This window comes from Lagopus muta, chromosome 5 (assembly GCF_023343835.1).
Source record: "Lagopus muta isolate bLagMut1 chromosome 5, bLagMut1 primary, whole genome shotgun sequence".
Classification (NCBI taxonomy): domain Eukaryota; kingdom Metazoa; phylum Chordata; class Aves; order Galliformes; family Phasianidae; genus Lagopus; species Lagopus muta.
The window spans coordinates 6,826,394-6,847,623 of record NC_064437.1 but is presented as its reverse complement, the minus strand read 5'-3'; the positions used below and the strand labels follow the sequence as shown (position 1 = coordinate 6,847,623).

Genomic DNA, 21,230 nt, shown 5'->3' with positions numbered 1-21,230 from the left:
AATGGTAGAGGGAAACAGAACAATGTACGTTTAGCCTGCAGTGTTATATAATCTGTCTGTTAACAAATGCAAGACACAAAGTAAAGTCATATAGCCCAATTGAAACAGTTAGTACTGGAGGTTGATTTCCCTTGGGAACTGAAACATCAAGAAAGAAACTGAACCAGTTAAATATAACCTTTTTAAAGGGCAAAAGAATTCAAAGGTAATCAAGGATTTTTTTTTTCATCAGAAGGGCATTTATAATTATATTCCACTTTTATTTATAACACCCCTTTTAATGTTGATAGTACAAAAGAACTCCACAGAAAATCAGCCTTGACTTATATAATAGGATTCAATCTACACGTGGTTTTCATATGCAAAGCATTCCTGATATAAGCTATGCACTGACAAAGATGCATTTCCCTGAAGAAACAAGAGAAATACATTTTCAAAGCAGGTTGTGAAGGCTCAGCCATGTGCTTTTCACTACTATTTTTAGGGTCACTTGAGAATAAATCCTTACCTCTTTCTTTGAGAAAGTAGTATCATATGACTGCATAGGATACTGGACTAAGAATGTAGTGTTTATGTTCCTCTACTATCCCAGAATATGCTTGACCAAGAAACCTGTCTCAGAGTACGCTCCTAGCATCTACATGTCTACCAGAGACTCATGTAATATCATACTGTAGTTTGTTGACTTCAAAAGATAAATAAATCTAAATATCAGAGCCATGACACAGCAGTGTTGCTCTCAAATTACTCTATGCAGATTAAAATCAAGCAGTTTCTATTGCCCAAATACTTGCAAATATTACTATACAAAAACATTTGCAGAGAACTGCCCCACAAACACTGTTCTGTGAATAATAATAATAATAATAATAATAATTTAATCTCAAATTTAAATAAAAGAGATTGTTTGCATACCACCAGCATGCAGAATTCCACAGTGGATTCTAATGTCTATATCTGCTGAAACTCAGCAGAAATACTCTGCATAAGTGTAACTGCCAAACAGATGACAGGGCCAGCTTGTTTGGTTGTGTTTTTTTTTTTCTGCAATGGGTAATCTGTTGATACACTGAGAAACTAGTATTAGGAGATGCTTTAGTAAAAATGCTGTAGGTTATTAATCACAGCTTTGGGTTTTCTGACAGGATGTTTTGATAAAATAAATCTATTTTAAGTGACTGTAATGAAATACTAACCCGTTTTTGAAGGGCTTTTAAGACGTTTTTAAGAAGTTTCAGATCAAAGACTCAGTTAATGTAACCTCCACGCATTAAATATTTAGTACTTACTCAGTCACTTGAGCACTCAGGCATCTTGACATTATAAGAGGGGGAGAGGGAAATTGAGTTTAAGTCAGTTTTGCACTGTGGGATTTTTCAGTTTTTATGTTAAAATCCCAGACATGTAATTTTAATACAATGGGGTCTATTCTTTACTGTAGCACATGCACCACCCATTAAGAGAATGTTTTATGCAACTGAATAGATGGGAGAATAAATCCTCTATAGAGTCATTTCAGTGGAAACTATTTTGCTGTGATTAAGATCATGATTGAACATTATTCTGTCTCTTAGTTCTCTGATGGACGAAAACAAATGCACACACTTCTCTTTCCAGAGCAGAGTGGGGACTTGCAAGAAGACAGAAATTTAACAACGGCAGCTACATTTCAGCAAGACCTTTCAGACATTTGGATTTTTCATATGAGACATTTCCCCTTTCTGGCATTCCTGAAATCCAAAAAGTTGCTCTTGAATGTTTCATTTCTTCCAAGGGACATGATCAGAGGTTTTTAATAAAGATCAAGATGAGGGAAATAATCCTGTCAGGGGATTTGTTAACATAGATGTCTCAAGTTCATAAACTGCAAATCATTAGGGGCTAGAAATGCTTTCTGGAAATTCAGCACCAAATATAAATTCTGCAAGTTCTCAGTTATCTTCTTTCCTGTGAAAATTCACTGATCATAGTTGGGATGCAGATGACTACAAGCAGAGTGAAGGCATTCTGATCTCATTTCTTGGCTTACTTGCAGTGAATAATAGATAGGAATGAAAAAAAAAATCACATTAAAAAAGGTCTCTGAAGCTATTACGAACTATCATTGACTCATCTTAGTATTTGGTTTCAGAATCAAGATAGCTATTGCTTATTTCAATTCTACTCAACACATATGTGGTCACATTCAATTTGCTTCATATGCTCAGTTCTGATAAGGATTCAACAATATCAATATGTGGAAACAGGCAAACAAAAAACAAAAACCCCAATAGTTTTGCCTACATTTCATTCATCACAGACATTTTTCCAAAACACACAATTCTACTGAAGATGATTGGACCCTAATTCAAAGTTCAAAAAGCTAAAACTGACCTCTGAAGTAATGATAGCAATACATATTCCCAAACCTGGTAAGCATCATCATTTCATGACCCTATTTGTCATAAGTGCCTTCTGAATGTTAAGCAAGCACAAAGACTGTATGTCATCATTGGTGACACTGAAAGACAAACAGCTACTGAAAACATCTACATCTTATGATAACTAGATGATCTCATCTTTTTTTTTTTCCTCAAAGACTTACGTTCCATTTTTCCCTGCTTTTACTCCTGGTGACGGCTCTGGTGCACCTGCTTTCTCTGGCCACTTTAAATTATATGAACCAGAGGGGCAAGAAGGTACAAGGAAGCAGTTTTGTACATAAACTTAGCTTTTTTTATGTGTGGTTACAGAGGTACACAGCACTGTGAGACTGTCAAATAATAAATCAAATAAACGAAGGCTTACACCGCTTAAGAAGAAACTAGGGTAGATTAAAAAAAAAAATCCAGAATAGAAGCCAATACTAAACTTATAAAGCATATAAAGTACTCCAGTAATTCTCCCATTGATTTATCCAAGAGGTAGTAAAGATTTATCTGCAAGGTAATACCAAAAAAAGGCCTGTCTTTTGTTCCTTTGTATTGTTAGGAGTAGAGACCGGTATAGAAGTCACATAATGAGATATCAACTCACAGGTTATACCAGAAGAATTTAGGTGTACAAGTGGAAATTTAAATTCTTTCTAGAATGTTATAAGTCAGTGACATTCTCAAAACTAGCACAAAGCCTAGGCAGATAATTTAATAATCGGTTAATTCTGAAAAACCTTTGAGAAAATTTTTTGAACGTAATCTTGGAGAACCATTGCTGTAATGAAACATGGCACAAGAGAGGTCAGATATCAGCTCTCCTTGCATCACTGCCTCTGTAACAGACATTAAACTCAAAAAGAAGGCAACATTGACGGAGAGAGAGTAATGGGACTGTGACCCAATGAAAGAAATGATGGAGGTAGATTTGGTATTAGTGGAAAGAACTTCAAAGGCCTTCTACAAATTTTACAGAAACTGACAGCAATATCATGAATTATGATTTGACTGTGGCACTTTTAGGTGCTATATAGATTTGAAAACAATGACGGGGATAAAAGGAGAGCTTTTCAAAAGTTAGCAGCAATAAATAACTCCAATACTACTAACTGGTAGGCAGGAAAAGTTAAAATTATCACATAATAAATTTCCCTTCCAGAAATTCACGCTATTCTGGTAGATTCTGGTTTATCATTAGATAGCATGTTTAAACTTGCCATGAACATGACTTCCTGAAACCAGGATACATTCATATGCAGTGGACTAGGATGCAAAAGAAGAAGATTGGCACAAAACAATGTCCATATTAGAATAAGATAAAATGGATATCTGAAAAGAAGAAGACTTGGCTATATGTTGTCTGTTTATGAGCAAACTGTTTTACATCTTTGGCATTCAGGATCCTTGGCAGTAAACAACACAAAATCAGCTTACCCAATTGTGGTAAAGTTGAAGGTCTCTCCTAGAGAGATCTGACTCACATTGTCCCTGGAACAAAACTGCAAAATTTAGTATTCTTGTTGGCTGCAAACAGGGGTACAGATGGGTAGTCCCAGCACATGGAATATAGTATGAATCTGCTGTAAGGATTTCTATTCATAATCACTGTTGAAATACATCTGCCATCAGCGTTACACTGATAAGTTAAGTGTGGCCAGGGAGATCTGATGATGTATGACCAGTTCCAGAGGTTTGTTAGGGGTTTACTATCATATCTTTTTCTTCGCAGTAGACTACATTCATTACATTGTAATTATTATGGGGTATTTTTGAGTCAAAAAAGAAAACATTTTAAGATCTAATACCATTGTAATTTTCAGTAAGCTTCCCTGTAATAATTCCTGAGAAGCAAAATGATATGAATTGAACATTTGTGCATGTAGGCTCCCCGTTCTATCAAGGACACAAATAAATAATTAATGCTTTCCAATAGCACATATAGTCTGTGCTGCTGTCACTGTATAGGCTATCCTACATCCTCACACTTGTAGCACTTGGGACATTAGAAACAAAACAAAGCCTAAAAGATGAACATCTTAGTAGAAAAAAGAAAGCAAACAATAAAGGAGATTAGGAAAGGATTTTCAAATGCACTCCTCATCCACTACTGCAAAAGTGTACTTCTGGAAATTTCGGATTTTTCAGTTTACTTCACCTGATATTAATTTGGTGTTTCATACTGATGTTAAGAGTAGAGATGGTTGTTATTCAGGATAATTACAAACTATCATTTTCCCTTCTTTTCTGATTTAACTTTCTAATAAGAAGAGAGTACACTATGTATTTTGTAACAAGCATATATTAATTGTAGCTTCGAAGGAATGAAGTTCAGCTCACTGAGAGAAAAGTTGTTGTTTTTTTTAATCTCTAACTCTCTGGGAACATGAAAAATCTGAGATTCCAGAGACCCTGTCTCATTTTACTTCATTACTGTCATAGCAACAAATGATCTTGAAGTATAGTATGCAACATCCATCACCATTTCTATTATAGCTCTAGATACTAACTTGTTTTTGTTAATAGCTAGCATAAACTAGTCTCTGTACTCTTTGGAATTTAATTGATGAACTGCAAAACAAATGGTTATAGTTAATAAAATTATATTTTGCCATCTGTGTCCAGTAATGAGAAAATCTGAATTATAGGAATGAAGAAAAAATGAAGTTTTCTGCCAAACAGATCAATACATCCCACCTCTTTGTCAGCACTGAATTAGACGTTTTATATTGCTGCATATTTCCCTCATTGGTTGCCATGGCTAATTGGAATTTCAGCCAAGAGAGGACATATAGGAATTCTGTTTGATCACATGGAACATAATATCTTTCTACACGTCTGTGCAGTATAAGCCTATAATGTTATTTGGTCTGTGTGCACCCAAGCCTAATTGGGTCCTCCTCTAAATGGAGGACTGCAGTGGAAGCACTGCTGTGATATTTGCTGTTAAAAAATCTTATCTATTTCTACACAAGAAATCTAGAGGATATGTGCAGTTTTATTTCTAAAGCTGTGAAGGATTTCAAAATCAGCTAGAGATGAAAACAAATGTGGTGCTGCCAGAGTATCTTGTAAGGATGAAGACAACAGCTGAAAATCATACCTTTGAAACATACATTCTTCTTTCCTTAGTTCATATGCTGAGCTGTTTGTTCTCTTGAGGATGAGAATACATACTGTCTGTATTCTTCATTAAGATGAACAAAACACTTCAATCACATATTTAAAAAAAAACTTACAGGTTCTCTGGGACTCCACAATACCATTAATTCCTGAAAGAACAAATGGTCCTCAAGCAAAAGACAACAAAGTACTTTACGTTGGTAATTTAATTGCCTGAGGCATAGTAAAGATCTAGACAATTTCCCTTAAGGTATAAGGAAGAAGACGGACCACAGGGCAATATGAAACTAACTCATTTCCACTCACTGCAAGCAAAGATTCAATGCCTTTGAGCAGTAATGCTATTCTTCTCTGGCCATTACCTTTCAGATTTTGAAATATTCATGGTTTGGATTAATATCAATGTCCAGGTCTCAGACAAACCTTGATGCATCTTGATGCCAGAATTCCTCCTATTTTTCCAACACATCACCACCAACCTCTATTTTAGCCCTCATCTGTTAATCTATAAAGTGCCCTTAATAGGTCATCTGACATTCCTATAAATTCTCCATTGGATATACTTTATATATATACTATATACTATAATACCTTAGAGGTTATTTTTCATTCTCATGAGGCATCTTCTTGCATGCTGAGGACAACATTTTGAAGAGCTCTGCAGTTGTAAATGGAATCTGGTTCCCAAAACATTAGATTTCCTTTTGGTATGCGACTATCAAAAGTTTCACTTTATTATTTTTCTTCTGTCAAAACACCTGAAAGATCAACTTTGTATTTTCATATTTTCAAATCTGTATGCCAAACTGCGTTTGCCCCAAGGAGACAAATCAGTTGTACTACTTGTGGTCCTGACCACAATGATCTATTCTGAAGAGAAATTCCTTTTAAATTAATTCTGCTTACTATGGATAAACTAGGAAAATTAATATCAAAGTCTTTATCACGTATTGCTTCTATTTAATTCCATTTTCTGTAGTAGTCTCATTACCTATAAGATGGCTGCAATGACGCTACCATTGGATGGATGACATATTTTCTGAAACTGTGCTTTTTTTTTTTAATGAGTACAGATGTAAATTCCTGAAATTGATTAAATGCCTCCTTTGTCTTCATCCACAGTATTTGTTTATCATCAGACGAATTTAACATCAGATAAGGTAGCTCGCAAAAACAAACTTTCTCTAAAAACATATGTCCGTAATTCTAAAGAATTCTGAGTGAAAACTTTGGACTGGGCCTAAGAATGGCATTGTTTTTCATAGAAACTGCCACACAACTGAGACCTTTGCAATGTGTGTTCAATTCTGAGACTGTTCTCTGCTGCCACAGTATGGTGCTCAGCTGCTGTTTGAAAACATAAATAAGAGGATCTTTATCAGAGACCACAGTTATTTTCACGTATCAATATAATTGGTTGCTACGTAAGATATCTTTTGAGGAGTATTCAAAATGCTTTAAATTGTACCTTATATTTCCTAAGAAATGAAAAAAAAAAAAAAATTATCAACAACGAAACACACCAGCTTACAGTTAAGTAGCTACTACTTTACACTGAAAATCTCCTGCCTCCTCATGTTATTTGTACTTTATTTTGTCTTCAAAACAAAGATAAATATTGCTTTCAGTATTTCTGAGTAATAACAACACTTCAAAAGTAGCTAGCATTTCCTAGAAATACATTCGTTTTTCCCCCGGAACTGTTATGATCTCCTAACATAAAATATATATGAATATAATCTGATGTCTTAAAATAATGGTGACAGCATCTTCTCTTACATGAAAGCTTGATGTACTTATTCACTGCACTATCCTTTGATTAAAAAGGGCCACTAAATCCACATTGCAAGTAAAAATGGACCTCAGACTATACACACCACTGTCCACTGTGCTTTCTATAATTGTAGTAGGTAGTGGCAAGCCTTATATTATCTCTCAAGTATGTATATTCAAATATTTAGAGCCATTAGTAAGGGCACAATCAGGCAGCTTGGACCACATGAACTACACTTCCTTCATCAATATTAAAATATTTTCTTATTCTTATTATACATTTATCTTTTCATTCCTATGTGGTATAAAGATAATGCAGGTTCCCTTTTGACACACAAACTGAAGTGTTTTTTAGAGCCATCTTTCAGCATTCAAGGCTTAGGACAACCAGGATAAAGTATTACTGAACACCTACAAGCCAGGGATAAAGAGCTACAGAATTGGCACTGATCTCTTATGCAGAAGGCCTCAAGTGCACACCTGATAGATACATTACAAACAGGTCTTCTCTTTACAATTGGGCATTCAGCAAATTTACAGTGAGCTGCAAAAAGGGCTGCAGAATACATTACCTGAACCAGTTTATCCAACAAGATGTGAATGAGTGATGAAACATCCAAATATAAAGTAGCAGACAAGCGCTTCTTTAAATCAAATTTGAGACTTCCTTTTATTTGTTGAGTATTATCTATTAGGTATATTTCATTATAAGAGAGATGATGAATCTGAAGAGTGCATGCAGGAAGGTTTGCAGAAAACTCATATCCTGACTGAATGTGACAGATATTTTGGTTGCTTGTTATTGAATGGTTTATTTGTTATTTTAAAGGGGAGAGTAACTGGCTCACAAGTCTTAAAATTTAGTCCAGTGGGAAATTTATAATATTAGGAAGTTATTTGAAACCACTTCTATCTCACTGTAAATTTGCTTTATTATTACACTACAAGGAGCGAACAAAACCACTAGACATTGGTTACCAATGACAGGAAGCAAATTCTTTTCATATCCTAGCACCAGCTCTCTAATTCAGCTCTCAGCCTCAGCGTACAGTAGGTAAAGGTGAAACTTTAGATAAGCAAGCCTTTGGGAGCTTACTGAAGCAATCATTTTACAGGAACTGAAATATAAATCAACTAATAACCAGTTCCATTTACATTCATACCAGACTGAAAACATCATTATTCCTTGTTACTTTGTAAGAAGTATGCTTGGGCAGGAACACTGAGATCCTTTGCTCAAAGTCTAGGATTATTTTTTTTTCCTTTACTCATGTTGTTATAGTGCTAGTGCAAGATAATGGCTATACATGAGGGCACTTAGTCTTTATCTTGCAAAGTGCTGATTGCTTTGACCTTGAATGTAAAGGCCCTTCTAGACATATGTGATTTGATTGGAACTATGCCAATAACTTCACCAGGATATTTCACAGGCTTACGTTTATTTCTGTGTTTATGTGTCTTTTTCTGCATCAGAATCATAATATTCAGCTTACACAAATCATACGAACAAGACTTTGCCTAAAGTAATTAGATTTTAATACATTATATTTACATTCTATATTTACCATAAAGCTAAATCAATACATAATTCTTTCTTTGGTTAAATTAAAAGGGATAAATTCAAATCCTTTTGCCTAAGCAGACTTTAACACTGTTAAATAAGCCTTCAGTCCCAAAAACTCAACCCTACAGATAATGTGGGTGAGGCTAACAATTTTCTGGGTCTACAGATGAAGAATATACATTAATATATAACTCTGTTCTCACACATACATTACACAACAACTGCACTAGAGATCTAAATAGAAGCCAACTAAAACACAGTCAGAATCCAGTGGAATCAATGCAGTAAAGAGTTACTGGACAAACGCAGCTAACGGCACTGTGTAGCACTATTTCCCCTACATGTGAGCACATTCAATATCACTATATATATTTATTGCTTAATGCTGCGCTGGAAAAGAAGGAAAACAAATTTCTGCAAATGAGACTGAAAGAATGAATGTAATCTAGGCAGTTTGATAATTTCCAGGGCCACACGTATCTTCAAAATATATTTCTGTCCTTCAGAACTAGTAGATTAATCCTAAAATTATTAAAATTAAAAAAGCTTTACATTAGTGTACATGTAAAGGACCCCAGAATTCCATTTTATTTATTTATTATTCATGAAATAACATCATTTCCCAACCACTAACGGAAAAGGGAGTTCTAATGAGCAAGTCACTAAACACGGAAAGTAAAGGAGGTGGACCCTGTTCCCAGAAGCTTACAGTTGCCTATATCTGAGAATTCAGCTGACTGTAGACAAAGAAAGTTTATTTTCAATCGGGATTACATCATTTATTCATTAAACAAATAACTATCTTCTTGCATCCAGGTATTAACTCAGGTATGTCAGGATGACCAATACGATACTAACATGCTTCCATTCCAGGTTGAAGCTCTCTCTCTTTTCTCTACATGACAAATAAATTACATTACACCTACTTTGAACATGTGGATGTACATATTAGAAGAAGAAACAAATAGGGAGCATGAGAGTCATAAGTAAGAACAAAGAAAGGTGACAGACTAGAATACAAAAGCAAATGAACTGACACTGGGATGAAACACAGAAAAGAACATGACAATCTTTTGTGGCCCTGGAATTTGCAATGCCTAACAGTTACTTTGGACTTCCCCTTTGTAACAGAAAGAGGCAATTGAAAAGAATGGGAAAGAACACATAGAATAAGCTACATAAGAACAAGAGTCTACAGGGGAAGACGTAAGAGTGTCTGAGGTCCATTAGCTTGTTGGATCCAGCGCAGTTAAGGCTGAGGGGAGGTCTCACGGTGGCTGCAGTTCCTCACAGGGAGTGAAGGGGCAACACTGAGCTCCATTCTCTGGAGACATAACAGGCCTGAGAGAATGGCGTGAAGTCGTGTCAGGGAGGAGTAGGTGGGGTTTAGGGAAAGGGACTGCACCAGAGGGCAGTAGGCATGGAACAGTTCCCCAGGGCAGAGAGCATGGCTCCAAGCTGCTGGAGTTCAAGAAGCATTTGGACACCTCTTTCAGACATAGGGTTTGAATTTTGAGTGGTCCTCCATGGAGCCAGGAGTTGGATTCCATGATCTTCCTGAATCCCTTTCAACTCAGGATATTCTGTAATTCTAAGATTTGTTACTTAGAGTTTGATAAACAACAATATATGTGAATCTTTCTGGAAATTATTTTCAGATAGAAAACATTGTTCTTTCTAAAATTTAAGACTTAACCAGCTTATATATGTGGTAAAGTTTCTCAATATTGCAAGATCTTAACTTGCAAGACTAACGGTTTTGTCTGCCTTTCCTTGTCTGTAAATCTCACTAGCTAGATTATCTCCCAGAATTTCCTTCAAATTTTAAGAAATTCTCCTTAAAAGTGAATATATGTATGGAAGAATTCCTTGTTACTTTTCATGTTATTTGGCCCAGTGGCTACAGCACTCACACAGCGCAGGGATCATGTACCAAAGGATGCTGGGTTCAAGACCCAGGCTCTGCATTTTCTTTTTATGGGGGTTGGCCTCATTGATCTCCAAAAGTATCTTCCAACCTCTGTAATTCTGTGATTTATATAATTTTGCTGTAAAGGAGGGTCCACCTCCTTTACTTTCCGTGTTTAGTGACTTGCTCATTAGAACTCCCTTTTCCGTTAGTGGTTGAGAAATGATGTTATTTCTTGAATAATAAATAAATGAACAAGTAAAAATATTGTTTAATATCAATACTATGATATTGTACATTACTGATCATGTTTTAATTCCAAAAGTGGTGATGTTACTTTTAGGCCCAACTCTACTTCTGCTAATACCCAAACTCAGCTAAGCAAATATTTGTAGAAACATATAAAATCTCATTTACAGTTTTGGGATAACATACATATTATGAATAATATGGGAAAATCAGCACTATATGTATAGATAGATACATAACTGATTAAAGAGTATGTGCCCTAAGCATATGTATGGATGCACTTTCACATTCTAGATAAATGAGAAGCTAGGTTTATGGTATTTTTAGCGTTACTTCTGTGCCCTATTTCAGACCAAGTAAATTACCACAAATTGCATTTAGATGGCATTTCAACCTAGTTGCAGTCAGGTCCACTGAAAAGTACAGAATATGATACCAACATGATTTCCATGGCATGATACATCACACTGAAGCCTATCACTTCTATTTTTTTTTTTTTTTTAAGATGAAGACTACACTTTTCTTTTATAGAACCATTATTATATAACCTAACACTGTACACAGAAATGGGAAACTTAACCTTAGAAAAATTGTCTATTTTCTTTGCTTCATGCTTTAAAACAGTAATAACTGAGCAGTTAAAAGGGACCAGTAGATATCTGTAGAACTGATTAGCTATTTTTACCGGGGTTATCAGTAGTTTAGACATCAAATAAGGGATTTTTGATCAATGAACCAAAAATGTGACATCGGCTGTGCAGGTTTACAGTCTTGGGGCCTGATTCTGATTCACTCTGACACCATCATGAGAAGTAATTTACGTAAATTAAAAGCATACATTGAAATGGTGGAGCGTCAGAATGAAGCACCTTGTGCTCCAATCTGTTTCACTCAGTATTTCAGGTCTGACTTTAGAGACTAGCTCACTTACAGGGCTCTGCATTAGACATATTGCCTTCTTGTTTTAAAATATGTATGTTTAATATTTAATTTAACAGAATTCCACATACTAGTGCCTGTGCTCTGTGGAAATCCCTTTGAGGCCCGTGGTTTTTATGTGCAGTTGCAATACTCCTCAAGCATAATTTGGTAGCACCATTGCCTAACGGAGTAAAAGGAAGTATCTGTCTACAATTAATCTTTTCTGTTTTTGAAGTGAGCGACAAAAATATCGCCAAGCCAGTTGCAATTTGCAGAAGCCAGTCTCGGCAATACTTATTTAATTTAGTATGTGTGATAGCATAATGCTAGTAGAGGTACAGGTTTCATCAATCGTCCACACATTTCAAGTATGTGAAGTTAACTTAGATCACCATCTTTAAACAATGATACTCAAATGTTTTGCCAAGTCTGTGGTACTGTTTATAACGCTACACATACAGATTGTATATAAGTAGCAGAAATTGAGCTTGTGTTTATATTTTCAAATGAAATAATAAATTATTTTTCATTATAAGATGCTGTACAGTGTTGCCTAATATCTGCCAAGATGACAGACTCATTCATAATGTGCACAGAAAACAACTGCACAATCTTTTTCAAATGCTTACAGATTTTGAACGTATGATCTGCTGGAACAATCTATACAAAGTCTGAAGTTATCTACAGGCAACAATGGCAGAATGAAAACAGCAGTTTGAATGACACCTGGGTGGCCATCACAGTTAGCTTGCAGGGGAGACTATTTTCAAGATCATTTGGCACATCCAGAGTGTGGGATAGCTCTCTGAAGTAAAGCGTTTAAACATTAAAAGGTCAGAAGCAGAACAGCTAAGTTACCCATTCACAATGGCAATGGGAATCTTTGCCATTTGGCTCTGAACCACTTTGCCATTCTGCATCCTAATGACAATTACATGTCCCACACTGATATTTCACTTTCAATTTTCATAGAATTAGTGAAAGCATTTAAGGAGTTAATGGAGGCATAGTACTTTCTTTAGAGAAAATATGAAATTAGATTAGAAATTAGATTGCCTTGAAAACATTACATGCAGGAAAATGTGCACTCAGAAAGCCTTCAGGAGCAATCATCTGAGCATGGTTTCTTGTGACTAGCATTTCACTGTTCCAGTACAAAGGAAAAAAATAACCACATAGATCTGTGGCAAGATTCTGTTGTCTACAAGAGGCACAGATCAAAACTTCATAATCCAGGAGAACTTAAATTGTTCCAAACCATTCTCCATCCTCACCACCTTAAACTAATGAAGCGAGCTGTAAAATCAGCTGGAACAAACAAAAGGCATTAGTGGCTGTATGGCATTCAGCAGGTATGCAACAGCCTTCCCCTAACATGCTGTCATGATTCAGTCCCACACCCTGCAGGAGGACTTCAGAGTTTGTCCTCAGAAGGCAACTTTACGTTTCCTTCCACCATGTGCTACCAGGGGTATCGTCCCTTCGCCAGGAATAGAGCTTTTAAGGGCCTCGTTATGCCAATCTGATTCCTCTTATCTTACGTAAGGGGCCAGCGTGGAGATGGAGCTCTCTTTTTCAGCTCTAAATCTATCCTATATGGCACGCAATTCTCTAAAGTACAGCCAGCTTCTGCTTTGATGAAGTACTGTGCAGTGAAGACTGAAGGATGCTGTTTTTCACCATTTAAAGATGTATGATAGCAACAAAGCTCTATGTTAAAATATTTAACTCACAGAGAACTTATGGAAATTGTCTATTCAAGCTCAGCAAAGACATTAAATTACCAAGCTGTTCTAGGACAGTTGTGTGTGGAGAAAAGCCAGAAATGCTCTGAGATTGTAATGTTACTTACAAAGATTACAGCACAAGCCTGATTCAGAAGCTTTTTATACATATCAGCATGGTGAGCTGCAAAATGTTACCATATCAATTTCTGCAAAACATACTGTGTGTGTACATATAGATATAAAATCTGGACTTGTACACAGCACATTTCCTGCCACATTTTGAACAGCATCTGTTTGTTTAGTTTGCTGAAATATGAAAAATAATGTTTAGCAACTACTGGCAACACAATGTTAACATGATTTAAGAGTTTAGCTCAGTCTGTCAAAATGCAGATAAAAGACAAATCCTTCTATCTCAGTGTTTTAATCAGTCAGATCAGGGTTCTGATGAATATGCAAATGTGACTGTTTATATACTATTTTCAGAGTGAAAGGAAACAAATTTGGTTTCATTATAGAATTAATGATAGCTCTGTCCCCTAAGATTAATGAGTAAAACCCTACACACATTAAAATGATAGCGCTCCTTCCTCCCACCCTCTGAAGACTTTACTTCTTTTTTTTTTTTTTAATTAAAAAAAAAATTCCTCGTGCCTTTGTAATTGTTTGTCCCCCTAATTGGAATGATTAATCATTAATGTCAGTTCAGAGATATGTAACAGTCCTCTTTAGAGCAAAAACTGTGCTTAACAGACAAAAGGGTTAAGAACAAAATTTTTCTGTTAATTTTGGTTTTGCTCTTCTCTGTAGGTTGAACAATGAGTTTCATGGCATGGAAGGAGCTCAATGGCCTGACCTAATGGTGGAAACCAGTTCTTTATTCCAGAGCAGGTTATTCATATTATTTTCTTCTCATTTTCACAATATATTCTGGGATTCTTTTTAAAGCCTGAGCTGCCAGAATCAGCAGCCTTCATAAAAACTGCAGCTTTCATTTTCTGACACACACATACACTACAAGTTTGGACCAAATCAAATCTCAGAGAAAAGATTTAGACTATGGAACACGTGCACTATCATGTCTGAGAAAACAAAAGGGAAAAAATATCAGCAATTTCTTTTCTTAATCTGATGATTTCTGAATTGATATGGCAGTGGCTGAGTCATGATTTCCAAATCTTCAGGACAAGAAACATTTCAGAGAAAGGTTGTAGCAAATTATATTCAGCCTTAACATTAAACCTCCTTCCTCCACCAGAACTGTCATATTTCATTTTTGTATGGCCACTAGGGTCTATATATTGAGAGAACTAAACCCCTTTTTAGTTAAATTTACCAAAGCAGACAATCTTAAGACTAAATAAAATAAGTTGCTTTTAAAATGCTTTGCATTACTTTACTAGGAAAAGCTGTATTCTCGTTCCAAAGATTCTTATTTCCTTCTGAATAGAAAAGCTTTTTCCATAAAAGCAAATAGATAGAAAACTCTAAAAATCACATTTCTTCAATAAAGCTGCTTCAGTTACTTCCTTTAGTGGTCAGTTGGTCCTACGTGGGAATTTTAGCATTGCCTTGCATATTACAAAGGAAATACTTTACATGAAATTAAATTAGCATTTGTCTATATTTCACTATGTGGGTAAAGCTACTCTGTGTGTCACTGACAAGAGTGAAACAAATATGTGTGCATGTCTACCTTAGCAGGGATGACGAATTATTCTCTGTAAGCATTTAAGGGTAAGCATCCATAATGAAGCCTGCTAGTTGGTAAAAATTCCTATCACTTACCACGCTGAGTCCTAGCAGTTCTCTGCAAAAGTAGTCCATGTTCCGCCTCTGTAGGTTGTCAAGATAGTGCTGAAGGCGAGTATAGGTGTAAGGGTAGCAGTAGGCAAATTGATAAGTGTCGTTCTCACGATCAAAGCAAAAAGCAAATGACATGACATAGTTCTTCCTGTGGTCCGGGCAGCGATAGTAATACACATTTTTGGAGGGTATTCTTTGCCTAAAAAATAAAAGCAACATATATAAATCAACATATATATGTTCATAAGAAATCTGAACTGAAATGCTTTCTGAGATTCCTATTTCCTCTCATGTAAATGAAGTAAAATAATTTTAGACAATGTAGATCCCAGAGCCTGCATTTCAGAGCACTCATGCACACAAATTCCATGCTTGGGCTGTGCCAGCCATGGCTGCTGTGCCAGGTCTGAGCTTGTAGGGCTAGTATAGCAGGAGAGAGTTACACACAATCAGACAAACCAACTCCCAGGAAGTGCTGAAGATACACGGGCAGCTGAGCTGCGTGCTCCTTTGCTATCAAGCTTGTGCGAACTCATAGTGCTACAGAGTTTCCAGCCAAATCTCTGGCTGGAACATGGCTAAACCCTATGATACACAACTGGTTCATCCATGCACAGGCAAGGCATAATTGGTGAAGGATTTTCAGTACGAGTATATATACGGTACATAGTATAATATATGCCAATATACATATACACACAAAGGAGCTATCCCTCTTAGTAGTCAGGGGATGTATCAACACCTAGCCAATGAATTGAAGAAGAGATAAGTTCTTTAGGGAAAACAAAAACAGGAGAAAAAAAAAAAAAACAACTTTGGACTGGGAAAATAACCTGGTCCTAAATTAGAAAGTGAAGGAGAAAAGGATGTTTGATCCTGTTCCAAATTGGATTGCTGCCCTCCGTGATAGCTCTGGCTTATAGTGCTGACATGATAAAAATTAATATACATGATGGTAAATAATTACAGTGCAGACATTTATTTATGTCATTGCTATTAAGCTGGTATCTGTTTAAAGAATAAAAATGTCTGCCTGACATCTTTCACCCAACTTCAGTTATTCTTTAATTTCTCAAAGGAAGTGAGTAATGTTTCAGAGGTGCATCAAACTCTGATTCTATGAAGCAGAAGTGCTCAATATTTCTATTTGTGTCCCTTCTTCATTACACAGATGGATTTTCCACCTTTATTTAGGCAGGAGATTCTCTAGTCATGCAATGTACTTGTAATTTGATGTAACTAACTTACCAATCCTGTTTGGCAACGAAACACTACAGTCCTGCAGACTCTAACTGAATCAATTACATAATATTATAAACGGGTCTCATCTAATGATTGGAACACATCTCAGCTAAACTAGGATCACGGTGAGGGAAAATGTAATAAGATTTAGAGACAGCAGTAGCAATGCGTCTCTTTGTAATAGTTCCGAGAAACTGGTCTACTGCAGAGCATCAGTTATGGCCTTTCACTGCTAATATGGAATGGAGGACAAAAGCCTTTCATTATGCAGAAGTACGCTTGCCAATGAGCAGCAGTTAAGGAATCTGATCAGCAAGACTCAGGGGCTACAAAGAGAAACAGAAAGGAGTTGAGATGTTCTTGAAAAAGTACAATAAAGAGCCAGTGAAGCAGTCAATTAGACTTGAAATAAGAATTTATTTGCTGCTTCTATTACTCTGGTTCTTGAATTTTCTGTGCTTCAAGAATTTTCTTCAGCGTTTTTTGTTTTAAATAAGATATTTGTTTATCATTAACATCTGAAAATGATTTTTAAGCCACAAATGCAAGAGATAGGAAACAAAAAACAAAACTATTCAATTTTTCTTAAGTAGTAGTAGGGAAAAAATGCCACCAGCTGTGTGCATGCAGTGCCCTCACCTAATAGGTTTCTCCAGTATCTTAACATATTTCTATCATTCACCCTTACTCCGGAGTGCTATAGGACATCCCTCATTTGATCTCAAATCAAGCAGATGATATGGCACTGGGTAAATGTATTCTAACTCCCAGTCCTCAAAATGTAATGCAAGTTTAAATAGTATGTTGCTGAGTTGTTGAACTTTATTTGTTTCAAAATTAGCATGGGAGAAATAATAAAGGACAAGCCTCTCTTTATGAAATAAAAAAAATCATGTAAAATGAGACCAATAGGAGGAAAGTCAAGATTTTAGAAAGGCTAATACTAATTGAAATTCATGTGCTGATAGTTAATGCTTAAATGACACGTAGTTCTCCTTGGTTCAATAACTTTCTACTTTTAAGCAAGTTGAAGACAACTTTGTTAATGTATTAAAGGCACTTTTGATATTTTGTTCCTTCACTCCTTCATTATAGAAGCCAAGCATCTGTTTTATTATCCACTTTGACACATCACTTTATGGCTGCATTTGGCTATTATGGCTAATCTTGATGTCTAGGACATCTGGTATTGACATTTCTCTATCTGGTGTCTGACACAACAGCAGAAAGCATGCTCAGTTCCTAGGTTTAAATTCACCCTCTCAGGGCAGGAAGTGCCCAAACTCTTAATTCAAGCCATATCTTCAAAAAATAATTATAATGGTACTCCTGTCACTGCTAATCTATTTTTATCTCTCCTAGCACTTTGTCACTGCTAATCTATTTGTGAGTCATATAGAAAAAGAGAGTTAGTGTTTAGATACCAACAGCACATCTTTACACACGGTAGCCTAATCAGATTGAGATCTTATCACGGAATTAAAGGGGAAAATAAAGGGGGGGGGGGGGGGGGGGGAGAGAGGAGGGAAGAGAAAAAGAAAAGAGACATACTGAAACCAACTGAGTTTTTGATAACGAAAAGACATTGCTCAGTTCTTGAATTAACCTTTGTGTCCTAGACGCACTATTGTTTACTCTTTCCCTTTTTTGTTCTATGCCTTCTGGAAAAGGACACCCACACACTGTGGCAGCAGCTGCTCCTATTAATTTAAAGCTATTACAAAAATTAAAATTAAACCCAATTACTTTGGCTGGTTTATAGCCGGAGAACGGCTTAGTCTGATTGTTCCCTCTGGTTATGGACAAAAACAATATTCCTACCTAAAGGCAGCTGCCAGTGGAATACTAATGCATGTGGGCCTGGCAGGGACAGATCCAGACTGCGGAGTGCAACTGCATTTCTTACCAGAGGAAAATATCTTATCATGGATCTGCAGAAATGCACCAACTTCTTACACTGTGAGTCACAATGAAGTTGATTTGTAGTTAGAGTTAGGAAAGCAAAACGATAGAGGAAAGCTTAATACTCAGATTTGTCATTTTGCATTTCCAGGCAGCTCGCATGAAGAAATGCACCCTGCTAACTGATACACAACTGCCTGAATTTTCTCTCTTGTGAGCAGTTATTTAAAGGAGAACCACCCCAATTCCAAGTACAGCCACAGAGCACAACATGCAAGCAAGTCATTTCCAGTCTGTCTTCAGAAATACATTCACAGAAATAATGCTTAGTATTATACATCATTTTGAAATAAATTCAGACTCCTTGGGTCTTGTCTGACAAGGAAGCTGTCCCAACCCAGCAGATGTGTTACTCTAAGTGTGCAAGTACACGTGCCTGTCTCTTCCCATACACTTTCTTCATTGCTGTCTGGAGTCAGAACATAAATCCCACGTTGGCAGAGTGCAGTAAAATCAAATTTGTTAGTTTATCAGCAAACTGAGGTCCTTGGTCAGAGTCAACTCCCTGGGTAACATCAGAGGCCCCAGGATTGTACCCTTTGCTACAACAGTAGGCAGTAATGATACTTACTGCATAACTTAGTATCCTAACAATACTTCTGTTCTGATTATAACTTAATCCCATTTCTAGCTTATCTAGAGCTTTGAGTTTAAAGCTAAATTTTATGTTTTTTTTTTTTTTTTACTGTTTTTTTTTTTCCTTTTGAAAAGAGCTAATCAAGTTGTTGCAGAACAAACATGGGGGGAAATGCAGTGTCCGTTCTTTTTTAGGTTTTAAACACATAGGGATGTTAATTGAAGACAAAAGGATCTTTTCCTTTTAGTCCTTTTGAGGGTCATTTTCCCTATGTTGCATGACTGAAGAAGAGAGTTCTTGCCCAGCAAAATTTCCAATGACTTTAATGAGCAGATTAAATAGTCTTTGGACTGCTCTTAATATGGCACTCAAGAAGTATTTATTCAGTTCCTTGACTGTACAAGACTGGGTTAGACATATCCCAGTCAGTAGGCTTCCAAGTAAAATGATGACCTTGGAAGGAAAGTCAAAAATCTGCAGGTTCTGTAAAAGATCAATGGTCAAAAGACAATGTCAGTGTTTGGACTTGGAAGGAAATGCTCAAGTGAATCTGATTGCAACGCTGTGTTAGCTGTGGTGATATAATGTGAGATCATTTTCAATTGCCAACTACTTCCAGATACAGGGATACAACTTAATAATTCTACAAATTTCCAAGCTTCCTTATATCACTCGTAGGAGTGGGACTGAATCATTGCTTCAAAGGAAATTATGCCTAGTTTTTAAAGAGATTCAAAACACAAAACCTGATTCTGATTGTGAAAATAACCTTAAGGTATTAACCTTATGATAACCTTATTGACTCCACCCAAAATACCAGACAAAGTATTTGGAGCTAAATGTCCCTTTTATTAACTGCAAGAAATCCAACCAACTCTGGAGAAAATATAAAGAAGTCAAAAACGTACTGAAAACTCTTCTGGGAGGCAGCCCTTTTCAACTGAAAGCCTTAACAAGTCCTTTATCTGCTGGTGTAAGCCATTACCTTCCTTCTTGCTTATTCTTGTTGACTAATGGAGCCAACTATTTTCAGAATTTCTGATGAACTCATGACAAAATAAGTTTTCAGATTTCTTTTTTCTTTCACAGAATTTTGTATTTGATTCACAGAACTTTGAGTGACTAAATATATCTGGTGATGTTAAATATTTTGTTGCATAAAACTGAATGGATTTTGGCACAGCTCAGTTTCAAACATTGGAAATTATGTTCTGCTTTTATTCTTGCTAATGTTTATCAGAATATTCTCAGAATATTTTTATCCCCTTGCATCACCTACTCAAGCTTTTTCACCTATGCAGATATCTAATTTCTTCTTTCTAGGTATAAAAACTGAAGCACTGTGTAAATCAATAGCTTTCATAAAAACCAGGATATCCAGACATTAAGCATATGGCATTCAAGGGGTTACTGTTAACTGGAATAACTAAGTAACCACTATAAAGACAATAAAGACATAATTCAAATTATAATGAACTGATACTGATTGCTTGTGAGCTTTATTCTTTAAAACTTCAAGTGGAAAACATTGAGTATTTCACTGTCTTTTTTTCTTAAATTTAATTAAATAAGTGACCACAATAAGGTGCATTTAATTTAATTTTTGTTTTTGAAGAAGAAGAAGAGTATCTACATTTTAAACATTTGTAGTAAGTGTATCATTTAGAATACACAAGTCAAAATTGAGAAACAGATTCAGGTGAGAAAATACTGTGAGAATAATTTCCATATTTCACACATGCTTGGATACATTTTGGGGAACTTATTAAGAAAGGTTTTTAACAAAACTGTATCTTCAGCATGATGCAGTGCTAAGTAAAATTCAGCAGAGAGAAACAATAAATAGAATGTAGCAGTGGGAAATGCCCTTCGTCCTGTGTTTGTGGAATACCTCACAGAAACTTTTTTCCCTGCCCATGGGCCAGTCTTCTAGGTCCCATGATAATATCAGTAACAAAAAACCTTTATG

General features: G+C 35.9%; 1 protein-coding gene across 2 annotated transcripts in view; it reads right to left on the bottom strand.

Moving 5' to 3' along the window:
• BEND5 (BEN domain containing 5) overlaps positions 1 to 21,230 on the bottom strand; it is an 851,759-nt gene that overhangs the window by 500,177 nt on the left and 330,352 nt on the right. For both annotated transcript variants that reach the window (XM_048944758.1, XM_048944759.1), the window contains exon 5: positions 15,463 to 15,679. In XM_048944758.1, coding sequence (XP_048800715.1) covers positions 15,463 to 15,679 — 217 coding nt within the window. The remainder of the gene's footprint in view (positions 1 to 15,462; positions 15,680 to 21,230) is intronic.